At 56.6% G+C, this 14,467-nt stretch overlaps 5 protein-coding genes and 1 non-coding gene across 6 annotated transcripts; 3 read left to right on the forward strand and 3 right to left on the reverse strand.

Annotated features, from left to right (window-relative positions):
- Positions 1-861: 861 nt before the first annotated feature.
- On the reverse strand, positions 862-2,324 carry F5144DRAFT_572681 (ubiquitin-conjugating enzyme/RWD-like protein). Its single transcript, XM_066788911.1, has 4 exons — positions 1,838-2,324; positions 1,708-1,772; positions 1,422-1,646; positions 862-1,369 (listed from the first exon to the last, which is right to left on the reverse strand). The coding sequence occupies exons 1-4, from the start codon at positions 1,877-1,879 to the stop codon at positions 1,246-1,248; spliced, it is 456 nt and encodes a 151-aa protein (XP_066643118.1). The 5' UTR covers positions 1,880-2,324; the 3' UTR covers positions 862-1,245.
- Positions 2,325-4,384, forward strand: F5144DRAFT_572683 (Thiolase, N-terminal domain-containing protein). The gene is made up of 3 exons (XM_066788912.1): positions 2,325-2,789; positions 2,857-3,801; positions 3,861-4,384. Exons 1-3 carry the CDS (start codon positions 2,646-2,648, stop codon positions 4,056-4,058), a joined length of 1,287 nt encoding a protein of 428 aa, XP_066643119.1. The 5' UTR covers positions 2,325-2,645; the 3' UTR covers positions 4,059-4,384.
- On the forward strand, positions 4,365-6,598 carry F5144DRAFT_511962 (uncharacterized protein). The gene is made up of 3 exons (XM_066786558.1): positions 4,365-5,009; positions 5,065-5,380; positions 5,434-6,598. Exons 1-3 carry the CDS (start codon positions 4,678-4,680, stop codon positions 6,460-6,462), a joined length of 1,677 nt encoding a protein of 558 aa, XP_066643120.1. The 5' UTR covers positions 4,365-4,677; the 3' UTR covers positions 6,463-6,598.
- A 665-nt stretch (positions 6,599-7,263) lies between these two features.
- On the reverse strand, positions 7,264-9,166 carry F5144DRAFT_572700 (uncharacterized protein). Its single transcript, XM_066788913.1, has 3 exons — positions 8,527-9,166; positions 8,241-8,467; positions 7,264-8,187 (listed from the first exon to the last, which is right to left on the reverse strand). Exons 1-3 carry the CDS (start codon positions 8,896-8,898, stop codon positions 7,392-7,394), a joined length of 1,395 nt encoding a protein of 464 aa, XP_066643121.1. The 5' UTR covers positions 8,899-9,166; the 3' UTR covers positions 7,264-7,391.
- Positions 9,167-10,483: 1,317 nt separating this feature from the next.
- Positions 10,484-10,586, reverse strand: F5144DRAFT_t112. The gene has a single exon. It is a non-coding gene; the product is annotated as a tRNA-Leu (tRNA).
- Positions 10,587-11,363: 777 nt separating this feature from the next.
- Positions 11,364-13,189, forward strand: F5144DRAFT_490003 (transcription-silencing protein Clr2-domain-containing protein; the record flags this gene model as incomplete). The annotated part of the gene is made up of 2 exons (XM_066785769.1): positions 11,364-11,562; positions 11,616-13,189. The coding sequence occupies 2 exons, from the start codon at positions 11,364-11,366 to the stop codon at positions 13,187-13,189; spliced, it is 1,773 nt and encodes a 590-aa protein (XP_066643122.1).
- Positions 13,190-14,467: the final 1,278 nt, after the last annotated feature.

Genomic DNA, 14,467 nt, shown 5'->3' on the forward strand with positions numbered 1-14,467 from the left:
CCCCCGGCGAGCAAGCGAGTGTGTCGTGGAGGACTTGTCTCACTCCCAGGCGGGCGAATGGATGCGAAGCCTCGGTTGCGATCCGACCGGGACGGTATCGTCAGGCGTTGACAGACAAAAGACTTTCTTCGAGAGGGGATCCTGAAACGGGGTATCAAAATGTCTACAACCAAGTAATCCAAGTTCTAGAAGAACGTTAGGGAATGTCGGGTGGTGGGGTCCCCGAGGCGGTGTCAGGGGTTTAGGTGGGAGTGGTTCTGAATGTTTTGTGGTGGATCGGGTGTCACTGGGAGACCGAGTACCGGCTGGCGGAATGACGCGCCAGTTCACGCTGCAATCGGTCGTGGGTGGTTGTTTCATGGGGCAATGCACGCCTGTCAGAGCCCCGCTCGAGGCTAGGCACAGCGCTCTGCCGGCCGGTTGCCAGCGGGCAGCATTGTTCCAGCGGCCAGGAACCAGGGGCCAAATGGGCTTGACAACATGGAGATTAGCAATTCATGCAGGTGGGGGAGGTGCCGACGAAACCTTCGGCTCGAGGGATCAAAAGAAAGTTATTCGGAAACTAATATTAGGTTTACTTTTAACTTTCCTCGACTTCTTTTTTTCCCTTTTTCTGGTATCTTTTTTGTCCCCAGTTTCCTTTACCTCTTTCCCTCGGTTTCTTGTACTTCATTCTCTGTTTGTTGCTCCCCTGTCAAGTTCGGCTTTCTTTGGCCAGGGGGTTCCATCCATAGTATCCATGACCCCACAACCCAGGTACTGCCGTTGACGGGACCGGCCGTGAGGTCAGGCAAGTGCCCCGAGGACCTTCATCCCGTCGTTCATCAAACGTTGAAATACCTCGAGGATTGGCGCAGGCCCATTCTCGGTATAAACACACCATTAAATGCATTAGCTACCTAGGTACCCAGAGTTTCTCCTGCGATGATGTGGGCCGGAACTCCAACCACAGGCCCCGCCTTCCCCTCTCACTATCGAAATCCCAACTGACCCTAAAGGCGCCCAACCAGGAAGTGTTGCTAACGCGACGCCCGACACTAATGTAATGACATGCCTTCCAAATGCTGACAGACACCGGCCAAAACGCCAGAACTCCGAAACAAAAAGAGTGGGTCGGGCTTCAACAACCCATGCTACACGCTCCGAGTGTGTGGTCTCGCTTCCCTCCCGTAGATCTTGCGGCCGCCGTCGCCAGATATTAAGCCTCGCCGATTCAGCAAGTTTCGCGAGGTGGCCACTGCGCTTTCAGTCGTCCCAGCTCTTCTCCACGGTCTCCCTAACCCGCTTCGTATACTCCTTGCGGTTATCTTTGTATAAGTTGGACGCTTCGACGTTCGCGGGAGATCCGGTGTTCGGGTCGTTCAACAAGCTGTGAGCAACGTCAGCGACGAATATCCCAACCCCGTACCTAACGCACCCACCTCTGAATACTGGTAAGCACGGCTGCAACGTCGTAAGTCGGACTCCAGCGGTTCTGGAGGATATCGAGACATAGCTCGCCCGTGGCGTAGACATTTGGGTGGAACATCTGGCTGATGAACTTGACGGATGGCGGCTTGTTAGGGTATTGTTCCTCAAAGTGCATCACAAGCCTGAAGGTTCCGTCTTCGAAGGGGGTGTCTGCGGGACCGATAATGACGGCGTTCCTGATGAGGGCTGAGTTAGTCACTACCGGCGCCGGGCATCGTCACGAGGAGGGTTGCTCACCAAGTCATGACATTGTCGGGGACGGGAGATGCGGAAACACCAGCAGGCGGGTCGGTCTGCATGCGCTATGACTGGGGGTTAGCATCGCGGAAGCTGCGGAACAAGCGCTTCTTGGGTGGAATCCTCGCACCTTGAAGTCTCGCATTAGGCGGCGGCGGGCGGCGGTCGACATGTTGTTTGCTGAAATACAAGAAGCGCTAGGGGTTGTTGAAGTCCCGGTAGGGTTGGAAGAAGTATCGCTAATGTAGCACAAGGGTGGCAAGAAATTAAAGTTGAGGTCAGAACTGACGCGGACAAAACGCGGTGCTGGGGGCGAGTCAAGTTGAGGGCGATGATGGATTCTAGACTGGGATAGTTCAGGTGAAGTTATTGAATTAGCGGGGGCGATGGTGGCCAATTAGGAAGGGCTGGAATGGCTAGACAAGTGCACCGTGCGGGGGCCGTGACTGGCAGGCCCGCCGCTGAATCGCCTGTCGATCTGGCAGTTCCTGCTTCATTATGGTGGATTGCGGCTTTGAAGGCCCAGCACAAGGCAGACCAGATCTTTACTCACAGACTGAACCTTGGTGTGAGAGAGTTCTTTGTCTCCTGCGCCTTTGAGTTCCTTCCCAAATGTCTAACCACTCGGCTCCACAGGAGCTTACCTAACCAAGCTTTTCCCGGGTGCCGAAGTGGCGGGGGGCAGCTCCATCTCGCCCGACTTTGGATGTCTCCACCTCCACACCTAGCCGCCCGTCGTCCGTCACAAGCCGAGCAGTTCCGCTTAACCAAGTCCCAGCGTCATGTCTTTAAGACGAACCCTCGGCAGGCCGAGTTTGCTCGTGACATGCTGTATCTCGTCTCCCACCCTCCTCCCCTCTGTCTCGTAGTGATCTCAATATTCCGTCACTGTTGACATCCATTTCCGCCTCGTTGAGCACACTGTCTTCCTAGCAGCAATGGCGGGGCAATTCAGGCACGCGCTGCGCGTATCACCGCACCTCAGGACCGGCTCGGCTCGGCTGTTCTCGTCACAAGCCTGCCTTCGTCAAGAGATCCGAGATGCCTACATTCTGAGCGCATCTCGGACACCGACAGCCAAAGTATGTGTTCGATCAGCATTTCCAGGGCTTTGGGTCCTGCTTGCGGCCTGTTGTCTGATATTTTTAGTTCAATGGCTCTTTTTTGAGCGTTACCGGCCCGCAACTCGGTGCTGTCGCCATCAAGTCCGCGCTCGAAAAGTCTAAAGTGCCTGTCAGCAAGATCACCGATGTCTACATGGGAAATGTCCTCCAGGGCTCCGTCGGCCAGGCTCCGGCCCGCCAAGCCTCCGTCTTTGCCGGCCTCCCTCCGTCAGTCGAGGCTGTCACTATCAACAAGGTGTGCGCCTCCGGGCTGAAGGCCGTTGCCTTCGCGGCGCAGAATATCCAATTAGGTCTTTCTGAAGCCCAGATTGCTGGCGGGTTCGAGAATATGTCGAGGGTGCCATATTATATGCCGCGCGCGAGCAGTTTACCAGGCTTCGGCCACGTAAAGATGGAGGACGGGCTCATCAAGGACGGTCTCACCGATGTCTACGACCAGATCCACATGGGGAACTGCGCCGAGAATACGGCCAAGAAATATGAAATCTCGCGGGAAGCACAAGATCAGTACGCCATCCAGTCGTACCAGCGGGCGCAGGCCGCCTGGAAGGACAACGCATTTGCCGACGAGATCGCGCCGGTCACGGTCAAGGGGAGGAAGGGTGACACGGTCATCACCACGGACGAAGGATACCTCGATGTCAAGCTGGAGAAGGTGCCCAGCCTCAAGCCGGCATTTGTACGTGACGGCACCGGAACTGTGACGGCGGCCAACTCATCGACGCTGAACGACGGTGCAAGTGCGCTGGTGCTAGGTAGCAAGGCGGTTGCGCAGGAGTATGGTGCTGGCTCGCGGGTCCTCGCACGCATCTGCAGTTCAGCCGATGCCGCTGTAGACCCCATCGATTTCCCAATTGCCCCGGCCAAGGCGGTCCCTATTGCTCTCGAGCGAGCCGGCATCACCAAAGACCAGGTCGCTGTTTGGGAGTTCAACGAGGCCTTTGCCGCGGTCATCAAGGCCAACGAGAAGGTGAGGCAACCCCGCCGCTCTCCCCATGATTTAGAACCCACACTAACCGCGGCATCTAGATCCTTGGCCTGGAGGGCGCAAGGGTGAACCCACTTGGTGGAGCCATCTCATTAGGCCACGCCCTCGGCAGCTCGGGGTCGCGGATCCTCGTGACGCTGCTCCATCAGCTCAAGCCTGGTGAATATGGTGTTGCGGCCATTTGCAACGGTGGAGGCGCAGCATCGGCGATGGTTGTGCAACGAATTGAGTCTGTGTAAACTACGGAGTCCAAGGAGCATCCAAGGTACGAATAATACAGATACCGCGTCAATGTGTGTAGGGTTAGGGTTAGATATGGTATCTAGGTAACTTCTGTGGTGACGGGAGTTATTTGAAGCGTGACCATTCTTTTACATTTGAAGAACGAAAAGTCTAGATACAGTGCATTTACGGGTATTTAAATGGGTTGGTTATGTTACATATCCAGTAGGTACCTGTCTTGGAAGGAAGTGCGGTTGCTATCAGCCGCTGTTTTTGGTTGTGGGTAGAAAGCGTTGAGCTACGACCATCTTTTTCCAACATTCAATAAACAACAATACACACCAGAGAGTGTCTCCGAGTGTCTGTGGCTCTGGTGACTCGGGACTCGACACATGAATCACGAGACCCTCATCTGCATCTTGTTCCTCATTGAATTTCCCATCTTCCACATACGATGCAGCAGTAAACCCGGGTCGAGTCGCGTTCCCACACCACCACTTTCATCAACACCACCGCTTCCATCACATCTTCACCTCGATACGCATCACGCATCCCCCGTCCTCTTCGCCACGCTTTGTACCACAGTTCATTTCACACAGTTTATTTCAAGCAGAATTTAGCGTCATCGCCGCCACCATGGCACATGTGGTCAAATTCCTGTCTGGTATCAGGACCTTCGTTTTGGAGCAGAATGGCGACGAACTTCGCAGTTGGCTCGTGGTAGAACCTGACGTCGCCAATATATACTTTGAAATGAGCAACGAGCTCAAAGGCAGCTTCCCCGCGAACTCGTCAGGTCTCGAAAACCTGATCGACAAGAGTCTTCCGCAAGAGGACAATGTGCCAGAGGGGAAGGGATCCCCATGGCCCAGCTTCAACTCGTTCATCAAGGAGTACCTAGAGTACTGGCGTGACGTCGACTTCGCTGATATTGTCCGGTTGCATTCCCGGCTTAGCGACCTACTCAAGTACGGTTGCCGCCTCCTTACATCTCCCCGATGACTGCCTAACTAACATATCTAGCTCTTGCGCAAATGCTCTCGCCAATCCCACATATGGTAGCATGCTGTTGCAGACTAGCATGTCACTCTCAGAATCACTGTCCAAGTTGGTTATGAGCCTCACTAGGCAGAAGGATCTGCTTGTGCAAATCCAAGGCGGCATGGCCGAGGGAGAGTCGGGCGAGAGGAAGTCTGTTGTCGAACTAGCAGCCGACATCATCCAAAAGATCTTCACTTCTTGTCTCACAGACCGCTCTAGCACGAGGTGGTCAGAGCCAAAAGGAAAGAAGGTGGCTGTCTATCTATTTGCCAACCTCACTTTAAAATTACTTTTCGCCGTAAAGCCCCCCCTCTCCTCGCCGTCACCTACCATCTGCTGACTGAATATAAGTGCGACAAGAGTCGCTTGGCCGTGCAAATGTTCACCAATCTCTCGACAAGCGGGCCAGCGCTTTCACTCTTTCCGGCATCCCAGCGAGTCACCTTCCTCTACTACCTCGGCAGGTTTCACTTCGACCACGACCACTACATGCGCGCCGAAAAGTGCTTGGCCGAGGCCTACCGCGAATGCCTACCGCAATTCCAAAAGCATCGCCGACAGATACTCACGTACTGGATTCCCACCAACCTCCTGCTCGGCCGCTTCCCTTCTCAGGCCCTTCTCCAGCGCCCTGAGGCGGCGGGGTTTGCCGATATCTTCCTTCCCATCTGCGCCGCCATCCGCTCGGGGAACTTTGTAGCTTTCTACGAAGCTCTCAATCTAAACCTGGACTGGCTCTGGAACAAAGTCTTCTACCTCAAATTCCTCTACCGCCTGAAACCCCTCGTCTGGCGGTCCTTTACCCGAAGAGTGTTCCTAATTACCTGGCAAGGCACGGCAGGCGAAGGGGGCAACCGCGCGGCCTCCCTGTCATTCGAAGACCTGGCTACCGCTGCAGGATACGTGCAGAAGCTTTTGGAGGGATACGTGCCCGCACAACCAGCAGCACGGCACCGGCCGCCTGGCGTGAACAAGCTTCTCGTTCAAGCCGTCACTAACAGCGCCGCAAGCGAGGCGGACGCGGACTCGCTGCTAATGCCACCACCGGGCGGCCCTCGCCGTTTGATGCCATCCGAGGGGCTGATCTTTGGCAACCAGAGACCGACCCCCGAGAAGCTGGAGTCGGTCATCGCGGGGCTTGTGTATTCGAACTTGCTAAACGGGTTTATCGCCCGCCAGCAGAAGCGGTTTGCCGTCGAGGGGGCCAAGAAAAAGGGCGGCAACGCTGTCGCAGCGGGGTGGCCCATTCCTTACGAGAGCATTCTAGAACGGGCTCAAGAGGCTCACCAAGAGGCGTTGGACGCGTGCGATGCTGGGGAGAGCACAGACCCGCCTGGCGAGATAGACGATGTCCCCGGTTGGGTGCGTATTCCCAGCTAAGGTTAACGGGTAATAAGAGGGGTCTGCGGCATGAGCCAATCTGTATCATCGTCTACACAGCATAGCGAAATTTGAGGTTGGATATCACATGCCGATGCTGTCTCACCATGTTTCGAGAATGGCATTCAAGGGAGGGCCACGGGTTAACTGAACCTGGCATCGGCTTGCGAGTTTTGATTTCTGGCCCGCAGTATTTGTCTCGTTTCCTCACAAAACAACGCTAACACGCAGTCTGCAGTCGTCAGTCGTTTTACTTTCATTGACTAAATTCGCCATGTCTACCCATCTGGAATAAACAACCATCGACGGGACCGACGAGCGCTCCTTTTCCATTCGCCGGTTTTCCAAAAAGAAAGTCAAGCCATCCAAATCCAGGCCATCCATCCCGCATCGTCCTCATTCCGGCCATACATCTCTCTTCAGACATAAACCAACCAACTCATCCCAAAAGAACACACAGCACACACAATACCCCGACCGAAAACACACCAGTGACCCAACCGTGGGGTTCAAGAACCCAAGAAACAAAACTCAAGGGGTATATCGCGAAGTTGCAGAAACAACTTTTGAACAGAATGCGGCGCCCGAAGAATCGAGCAAAGGGCGGCAGCCAAGAATCGAAAAGGCGAAGATAACGACGAATCCGATCCCCCAAAAAACCGAGGGAGCGACCGCCATCGGCGAAAGATTTCGGGGGTTCTGCCGAAAGGAACCCAAAAAAAGTAATAAACAATAACGCAGGCGCAAACCGCGGGATATAAGGCGTCTCTATAAAATAGCAATTAAGGGGCGCCGATCCCGTCGTCGGGATGGAAACGTCTCGAAGGACGAGATCGGGGGCCCAGTTGGGCGGGGGTGGGCAATGTTGAATCGAAAGAAGCGCAGCCACCCACACCACCAACAAAAAACACACCAGCGGTGCCGCACACCTAGAACAGCGCGGCGGCCGCCACGAGCGCGACCACCAGGCCGGCAATGGCAGACCCGCCTTCGGTGGCGGCAACGCCCTCGTTGCTCGAGGTGGGCGCGGCCGGCTTCACGGCGTCGGGGGTCGGGGTGCGCACGGGCTGGGCCGTGGGGCTGGGGGTCGTGTAGAAGGACGTGTCGCCCTGCACGTCCTGCTCCTGGAAGATACCGCCATACCAGGCCTCGGACGAGGTGGGTTCCGCGGAGGACGGGGTTGTTTTCTTGGACGGCGAGGGGGATGGAGGCGCTGCCGTCGTGCGGACCCGCGTGCTGGTCGGCTTGGGGCGGATCGTGGTCTTGGGGGGCTCGGGCGCTTCCGAGGTCGGCTCGGGCTCGTCTTCGTCGCTGTCGCTTTCGTCGTCGTCGCCGCCGCCGCCTTGCGATCCGTCGGTGTTGAAGACGACGATGTTGGCGGTCTTGCCCTTGGATACGGTCACGACGCAGAAGGAGTCGCCTCCGACGCTGGTGGCGCTGACGGGGCTTTCGAGGCTGCCGACGCCGCCTTTGGATGGGTCGATGGCGCAGGGCAGGCCGTTGCAGCCGCCGTCGGGGCACTCGATCTTGATGCCGTAGGTCGGGGTGATCTTGGCCAGGGGCACTTTGAGGTATTCGGGGTTCCAGGCGATCTTGACGAAGGTGTCTCCGTTGGCCATGGTGTTGGCTCCGGCGACGAAGGGCGTCCAGTTGCCGAGCGCCTTGGTCACAGACCCCCAGATGCAACCGACCGCAGCAGATATCCCAGGCGCATTAACGTAGTAGCTGGCGGTAACGGTTAGCGCTGCTCCAAGAGGATAGTTAGCCGCAGTACTCACTGTGCCGAGGTGCCCTGCCAGTAGTCCGGCCCCGGAACAGCCAGTGTCGCTGAGTCTGTGACGTCGGTGGGGATGATCATGGCCTCGTTGCCCGGCAGCACGGTCTGGCAGAAGGACACGATCTTTCCCGCCTTATTCACAGCCTTGACCGCGCCTGTGCCGTCCACGCAGTAAGGGCCATCGAATGGCTTGTCAAGCTTCCCACCGTTGCAATAGAGTCCGCCATACTACAGGAAAGTTGTCAATATCTCGCCTCAGCTTGCAAGAGGAGAAGCGGACCACCAACCATCGATTCAGGGTAGACCTGTACTGTGTCCGGCTTCCACTGCGCCATCACCTTGCCCGGCCTGCAGGCGATCGGGCACCACTTCCCATCCTCGCACGGCTCATCCGGACTCATGGCGAACCCATTGTTTTTGGCTCCCGGGACGCGCACCAGGTCGGGGTCATCTGGTAGCGAGCATGTGGCTTTCCTCGCGGCGACCTTGGGCGCGCTGATGATCTCGTCGGCCTGGCGGTGCTCGTGCCCATGCCCGTGCCCATGCCTCCTGGCATATTCAACGTGTGCGTGTCTGTGGCCGAGGTTGGCGGAAGCTGGGTGGGCGGAGAGAATTACGGAGGCCGAGCCGATGGCGGCCTGGACTATCGAGAGTTTCATGGCGTGGGAGCTGGGGAGCTGTGGCTGGAGGTGTCGATTGTGGATGAGGCAGATGTCCGGGCTTTTGCACTGCCTCGAGAAACCCCTGACTGATTCAAGCTTTTTCCAACTTCCCCCTAACTAATCATACGATTTCCGAACCAAGGCGAACGAGCGAGCGAGCGAGCGTGTCGGGCAGTCTAATGTCGCTGGGGAGTTGACGAGCGAGTGTCACCACAACGGCCACAGCGTCGAGGGATATCAAACGAGAGGATCGCTCAACGCGTGTCGAAGAGGAGAAAAAGAGAGAACGTTCTGCACAAACCCAGAACGACGGTGAGGAGGCCGATGATGGTGTGTGGAGAGAGAAAAAGGCGCGATGCCCAGCTTTGACTGAGACCCCCCGTGGACCTCCCAGGCGTTGCTCCATCATTTCTCCGGGGCACGACTTGGGGGCAGCGACCAGGCTCAAGCTAGGCCAACAAGAGGATCGGGCTTGATGGAACCCCATGTCCGCCCTGGAGGAGCTGCCCAATCAAGACAGCGGGTCGAACGCGGTTCCTGGTGTCTCATCTCGGCAGTGGACACACATCGACAGGGGCGAGGCCAGCTCGGGCCAGGCACACCCGCCCTGGCCCAATGGCGGCCGCAGTTTGAGATTGCGGTGCGAACGGCCCAGGGCCCAGACTGCCATTGACTGTTTTCTCTGGCACGTCAAAAATGGAACGAATGGGCAGCGGTGGGATTCCACCCCTTGTTCATATCTAAAAAAGGTTGCGTTGGTTTTTGTGATCCAGAATTGCTTCTTTTTTGGCTTGTTGGACGGATTCCCTGTTGAGTATGAATGGGAGATTGGATTGTCGACCACAATCTCGCAGTTGGCGTGCTCCCGACGCAAGACAGTTTTTGGTGGCTTGTTGAGCACGGCTGGGGTCGTCGGTCTCCGACCGAGTCGCCGGCTTTTGACATGGTAAAAACGCGCTTTTCTCGGCAAACTTGGCACATACAGCTCTCAGCCCTGTGGGAAACCTCTCATCGCGGCAGATATCTCCCCCTTCTTGGATGGAAGTCCCGTCGTTACGGCTTTTCTCTTCTCGGGAATGCCGTCATCAACCTCCGAACAGGAAGGCTGTTGTGGTTGTGTTCGGCCGGCTAAAAACAAGCCATGCCGTCATCACAGGCCGCTGCCCACCTCGCTTCCCGTGGCTCTTGCCATACTTTGTACGGCCCGGGTTTGTTCCCTGTCGATAATTGCATGGTGTTTTACCGCATAAACTCCTAGATGAAATCATGGGCCGGGGCAAGGCAAGACTGCACCCAGCTTGCTGACCTAATAACCCATCATATGTTCTGCTTCGGCGGGCGGGGATGGGGGTTGCTGAGACCCAAGCAAGCCCCCAACTGGGAGGTTGGTATGGCGTGTTTCGGCCGCCACATGGCAAAGCAGCCCGTGACTGTCTCCTGGCAAGAAACCAAGTAGTTATTACCCATGACTTCCGCGGGTATCAAGCCTAGTCTTGCGAGGAGCCCACTAAAAAAAAAAAAAAGGACATCAACTCTCAACACCAGAGAGGTCGAGTGTGTTCCTAGAACAGGAAAAAGAAGCTGACAAGGGTGAGATTCGAACTCACGCCCCTTTCGAGACCACGGATTCTGATTAAGGTTTGAACACCTTAACGTGGCGCCTTAGACCGCTCGGCCACCTTGCCTTTTGATGATTGTTGTGGATTGAGTCGATTGCAGACTTTTTTTGTGGAACTGCAGCTGCGTTGTGACGGGGTGGGTGGAGATACCCACCCAGATATGAGTTGGGTTACATCATGCTTGCTAGGTGGTTACCTCTTTTGTAACTTGGAACTGTGCAGATTGCAAAATATATGTTTCGAATGTGAGCAATGACCTTATGTATGGGCATCTCTCTGCTGGGAACTGTCTAGATGTAAAACCGACAATCAATGGTTGTTGCTGCAAGCCAATTAGGTAGTTGACGAATTGACGAATAGAGAGTTGAAGACTGGAAGGAACCAAGTCATGCTGTCATGCAAGCTTGAGCTGCGGAGCACACGTGCATCATCACAGGCTCTTGCATCAAACTGCCCAAACATGTAGAGATAAACAAAACATCACACATCGCGTTTTGTCTGGGTCATAAGTTTTACCTGGGAGAGGTTGGTTTCAATTTCTCCCTTTGTTCGAAAGAGGACAGCGTATAAGACAAGCTGCTCGCTGGGCTTAGCCAGGTCAAAAGGTAACTCAGCTTCATCTCAATCAAAGGTCCACCAAAATCCAACAGTGTGAATTCAGTTGGAGTTGGTTTGCACACATGCGAGAGAACACAAGCTCTTTCTTCCATTTAAATCCCCGAGCGATAAAACACCGACAACACGTGGTTTTCACGTGTCTTCGTGTGAAAATCGTCCCATTTGCTCCAGGTCACGGGACGACGCGACAAACCAACGACAACCCGAGTTCTTCCAGCCAAAATCATGGCCAACACAGCAGCACAAAACGATGCCAGCACTGACTATTGGCCAATACATATTGCGCGCAGCGATGGCCAGGCATACGCGAGCCTCGACCACAGCTCCCTGAGCCCTACCGAGGATCAGGATGTAACCCAGCTCGAACGGTGGGAGGTCATCGTCGCCGGCCATCTTCAAAACCAGATTGCGCCCAAGGACGATAGTATGTTTTCTGGTTGCTGGATTTTTTGGATGGACCGACGCTAACCCAGCCAGAGAAACAATACATCCTCGCAGGATTCCCCAAGGGCTACGAGCTACGGTGCGCAGTGAGGAAGGATGGCGGCAGAGACTACTACCTGTATGGGCATCCGGCTGGACCTAAGGCGAACTACCGCACCCCCGGCGAATTTGCCCTGCACGCCTTGTGGCTTGCAAGCGACTCGACCGACAACGGCCAGTGTCCCTGCGACCTATGTCCGAAATACCTTGAGAAGGCCAAGGCGGATAGGGAGAGGAGCCAAGCACCTGCGATCCCGCCTTCGGCTCCCGCTACCGTCGCCGCTCCGGGACAAGCCACGGCTGTGCATCCCTCTGCTGTCCCGCCGGCATCAGCGCCAATTCAGCAGCCACCTCCCCAACAACAGCGGCCGCCGCTTCCTCCCCAGCAGCAGCAGCAGCAGCAGCAGCAGCAGCAGCAACAGGAGCAGCAACAACCGCAACCGCAGCCACAACTCCCGCCCCCGCCACCAGGGACCACCAGCTGGACCAATGTCTTCCGCGTGGGCGAGTTGGTTTGGTACAAACACACAGCATGGCGGCTGGGTGTAGTCATCGCCATCACCCCCAAGCCCGGCACACCTGTCCGCCCAGGCGCACCCGACTCCAGCTACCACTTCACCCTGGCCCCTCTCGGCCACACACTGCTCGAGCAACCAAGCCTGGTTAAAGACTGCCAATCTATGCGACCCTTCCTCACCTTTAGCGTGCCCAATGCGGGTATGGAGGAACTCAAGGACAAGACCTTCGACACGGTCAACTGGCAGGCCATGACCAGCCGCCTCTCCCAGGAGCCCGATCCCACCAAGCGCGAGATCAACCGGCAGGTCCTCGGCCTCGAAGCCTCCAAGATGGGCGCGCGCGCTATCAACGACGCCTTCTCCACCTTCGACCTGCTCGCCCAAGGCACCACACCCGACCGCACCCTCCACGTGCAGCACTACGGCGGCATCTACCTCGGCGCCGAGATGGTCCGTGTCGGCGACCCAGTCCGCGTCATCAACACCCCGTCCGCCGCAACGCCCGGCGCCGGCCCCGCGCAGCCCGACCTCCCACCCGACGCCAACCTCGTCATGCTCATCACCGAAATCCAAGTCCTCACCCCAACCACCCCGCCCGGCGGCGCGCGCGCCACCCTCCAGTTCAAAGGCAACCTCTACCGCACCGCGCGGCTCTCCTCCACCCACCCCCCACCCCAAGGCACCGTGTCCGCCGCGGCGGAAGCCTCACTGGGCGCGGCCTTCGCCGAGGAGCTCGCCACGCGCAACGCGATCGGCAAGGACAAGGGCGCGCGGTGGAGCTGGGTGCTGGTGGCGGCGCAGGTGCTGCGCGGCGAGCACGACGTCCAGGGCCGCTTCTACGTCACCGAGAAGCTCATGAGCGTCATCGACCCGGCCCGCCTGCAGGCCTGGGTCCAGCGCGGCATGCTCGAGGAGGCCCCCGCGTATCTGAATAATAGGGGCCATAGTGGTGGGGGCCAGTATGTGGGTAGGAGGGCTGGGAGGAAGGCGACGCTGGGCCAGGCGGTGGGTGTTGAGTTTCGGGTGCCGGGGGGGTTGGTTGAGAATTAGGTAAGGGGGGGAGGGGGGGTTGTGGCTTATGGTGATGGGCGCTGAGTTGGGTGTAATGATTATTGTTATGTTCTTCTTATCAGGAAGATGGGCTCATTTGTGACTACAACAAGGAGAGAAAGGATGCTACACAATTTGCATGTGTGCTTAGGTTGGGTAGGGCCTTTGGACGAGGACGATGCTCTGTACTGTAATTCTACATCATGTCATGTAGTTGAATGCTGTTAACAACAAGCCACGACTGTTGGTCATCATAATGACAGAATCGTGACAGGCACAATGTTAAGGCCTTTATTTCCATTTCTTCGCTATGGGGTTGAAGATGACATCAGCTTGGCGGGCACTTTACTTGTGACTTTAATCGCGCGAAACGTGGTCGAATGTATTGGCCGTCATGATAGTTGAAACTCGATTTCAAGACGAAGCCATCGTCAGCGTAACTTTGGTGCAAGTGGAGCCATTGCACTCCGTTACGGACCTCCGTTTTCGTAAAACCCACCACAAGACCCCTGCGCGTCAGCGCCCCTCCCCGAAGGTTTTCGGGTTTCCGCTCGTGTATTTAAACAGTCAGCGAGGGTCCGTGGCTTCCATGGGCTAGCACGAAACACGCCGTTGCAGCGTTCATCCTGACAAGACAGAAACCCCAAGCAGCGGAGCGACTCCGCTACCTAGCCTTCCCAGACAGCTGGGTCGCCTGGGAAAGAGGCGGTGAGACTGGATGAGATGAGCGGATGCTGTGCAATAGCAAGCGCGGTACCGACAACACGAGCATTGACTTTCCAGAATTACCGACCGACCGGTCGGGCGGGAAGGGAATTGGGGAGGGGTGGTGGTGAATCAACGGGTGAGGTTGATGGATCAGACGAGGTCGGAGGTGAGATCTGATGATGGGCAGTGATTGGAGCCGTGGAATATTAACTACCCGGCCGATCTGCACTGTTCAGAGGAGGAGGTTCGGAAGTGGCTGCGTGTCCGGTCCACTGGGCTTGCTCAGCTGTGAGCCGTGCCAGCCCAGCGCCCGCCGAGGACGTGGGGGCTTTCATCAATTCATCATCCTCCCATCATGTGAACCTGGCTCCCGAAGAAGCCATCGCGTTTTGGGGGAAGTGGAAGGTGGCTTTCCGCCAGCGGAGTGATGTTTCAGTACATAAATTATCCGAACCACCTAACACAGGAAACTGATAACCTTGGTAGAGGGAGTGGCAAGATCAACCTAAGTTTTTTTTCCAGCGGAACGATTTGGAACGTCGCAGCTGCATCGCACGGCCGTGTGTCGTC

Source organism: Chaetomium tenue (genome assembly GCF_020726465.1).
Source record: "Chaetomium tenue strain MPI-SDFR-AT-0079 chromosome Unknown F5144scaffold_4, whole genome shotgun sequence".
Classification (NCBI taxonomy): domain Eukaryota; kingdom Fungi; phylum Ascomycota; class Sordariomycetes; order Sordariales; family Chaetomiaceae; genus Chaetomium; species Chaetomium tenue.

Excerpts from the sequence above, each read along its gene's own strand:
- F5144DRAFT_572683 (XM_066788912.1), top strand. The coding sequence starts at position 2,646 with ATGGCGGGGCAATTCAGGCACGCGCTGCGCGTATCACCGCACCTCAGG. Across the intron at positions 2,790-2,856 it reads CTCGGACACCGACAGCCAAA|TTCAATGGCTCTTTTTTGAG; the intron begins GTATGTGTTCGA and ends TGATATTTTTAG. Across the intron at positions 3,802-3,860 it reads TCATCAAGGCCAACGAGAAG|ATCCTTGGCCTGGAGGGCGC; the intron begins GTGAGGCAACCC and ends CGCGGCATCTAG.
- F5144DRAFT_511962 (XM_066786558.1), top strand. The coding sequence starts at position 4,678 with ATGGCACATGTGGTCAAATTCCTGTCTGGTATCAGGACCTTCGTTTTG. Across the intron at positions 5,010-5,064 it reads CGGCTTAGCGACCTACTCAA|CTCTTGCGCAAATGCTCTCG; the intron begins GTACGGTTGCCG and ends TAACATATCTAG. Across the intron at positions 5,381-5,433 it reads CTTTAAAATTACTTTTCGCC|TGCGACAAGAGTCGCTTGGC; the intron begins GTAAAGCCCCCC and ends ACTGAATATAAG.
- F5144DRAFT_572700 (XM_066788913.1), bottom strand. The coding sequence starts at position 8,898 with ATGAAACTCTCGATAGTCCAGGCCGCCATCGGCTCGGCCTCCGTAATT. Across the intron at positions 8,468-8,526 it reads AGGTCTACCCTGAATCGATG|TATGGCGGACTCTATTGCAA; the intron begins GTTGGTGGTCCG and ends ACTTTCCTGTAG. Across the intron at positions 8,188-8,240 it reads TGGCAGGGCACCTCGGCACA|CTACTACGTTAATGCGCCTG; the intron begins GTGAGTACTGCG and ends CGTTACCGCCAG.
- F5144DRAFT_572681 (XM_066788911.1), bottom strand. The coding sequence starts at position 1,879 with ATGTCGACCGCCGCCCGCCGCCGCCTAATGCGAGACTTCAAG. Across the intron at positions 1,773-1,837 it reads GCCTAATGCGAGACTTCAAG|CGCATGCAGACCGACCCGCC; the intron begins GTGCGAGGATTC and ends CCCCAGTCATAG. Across the intron at positions 1,647-1,707 it reads CCCGACAATGTCATGACTTG|GAACGCCGTCATTATCGGTC; the intron begins GTGAGCAACCCT and ends AGCCCTCATCAG.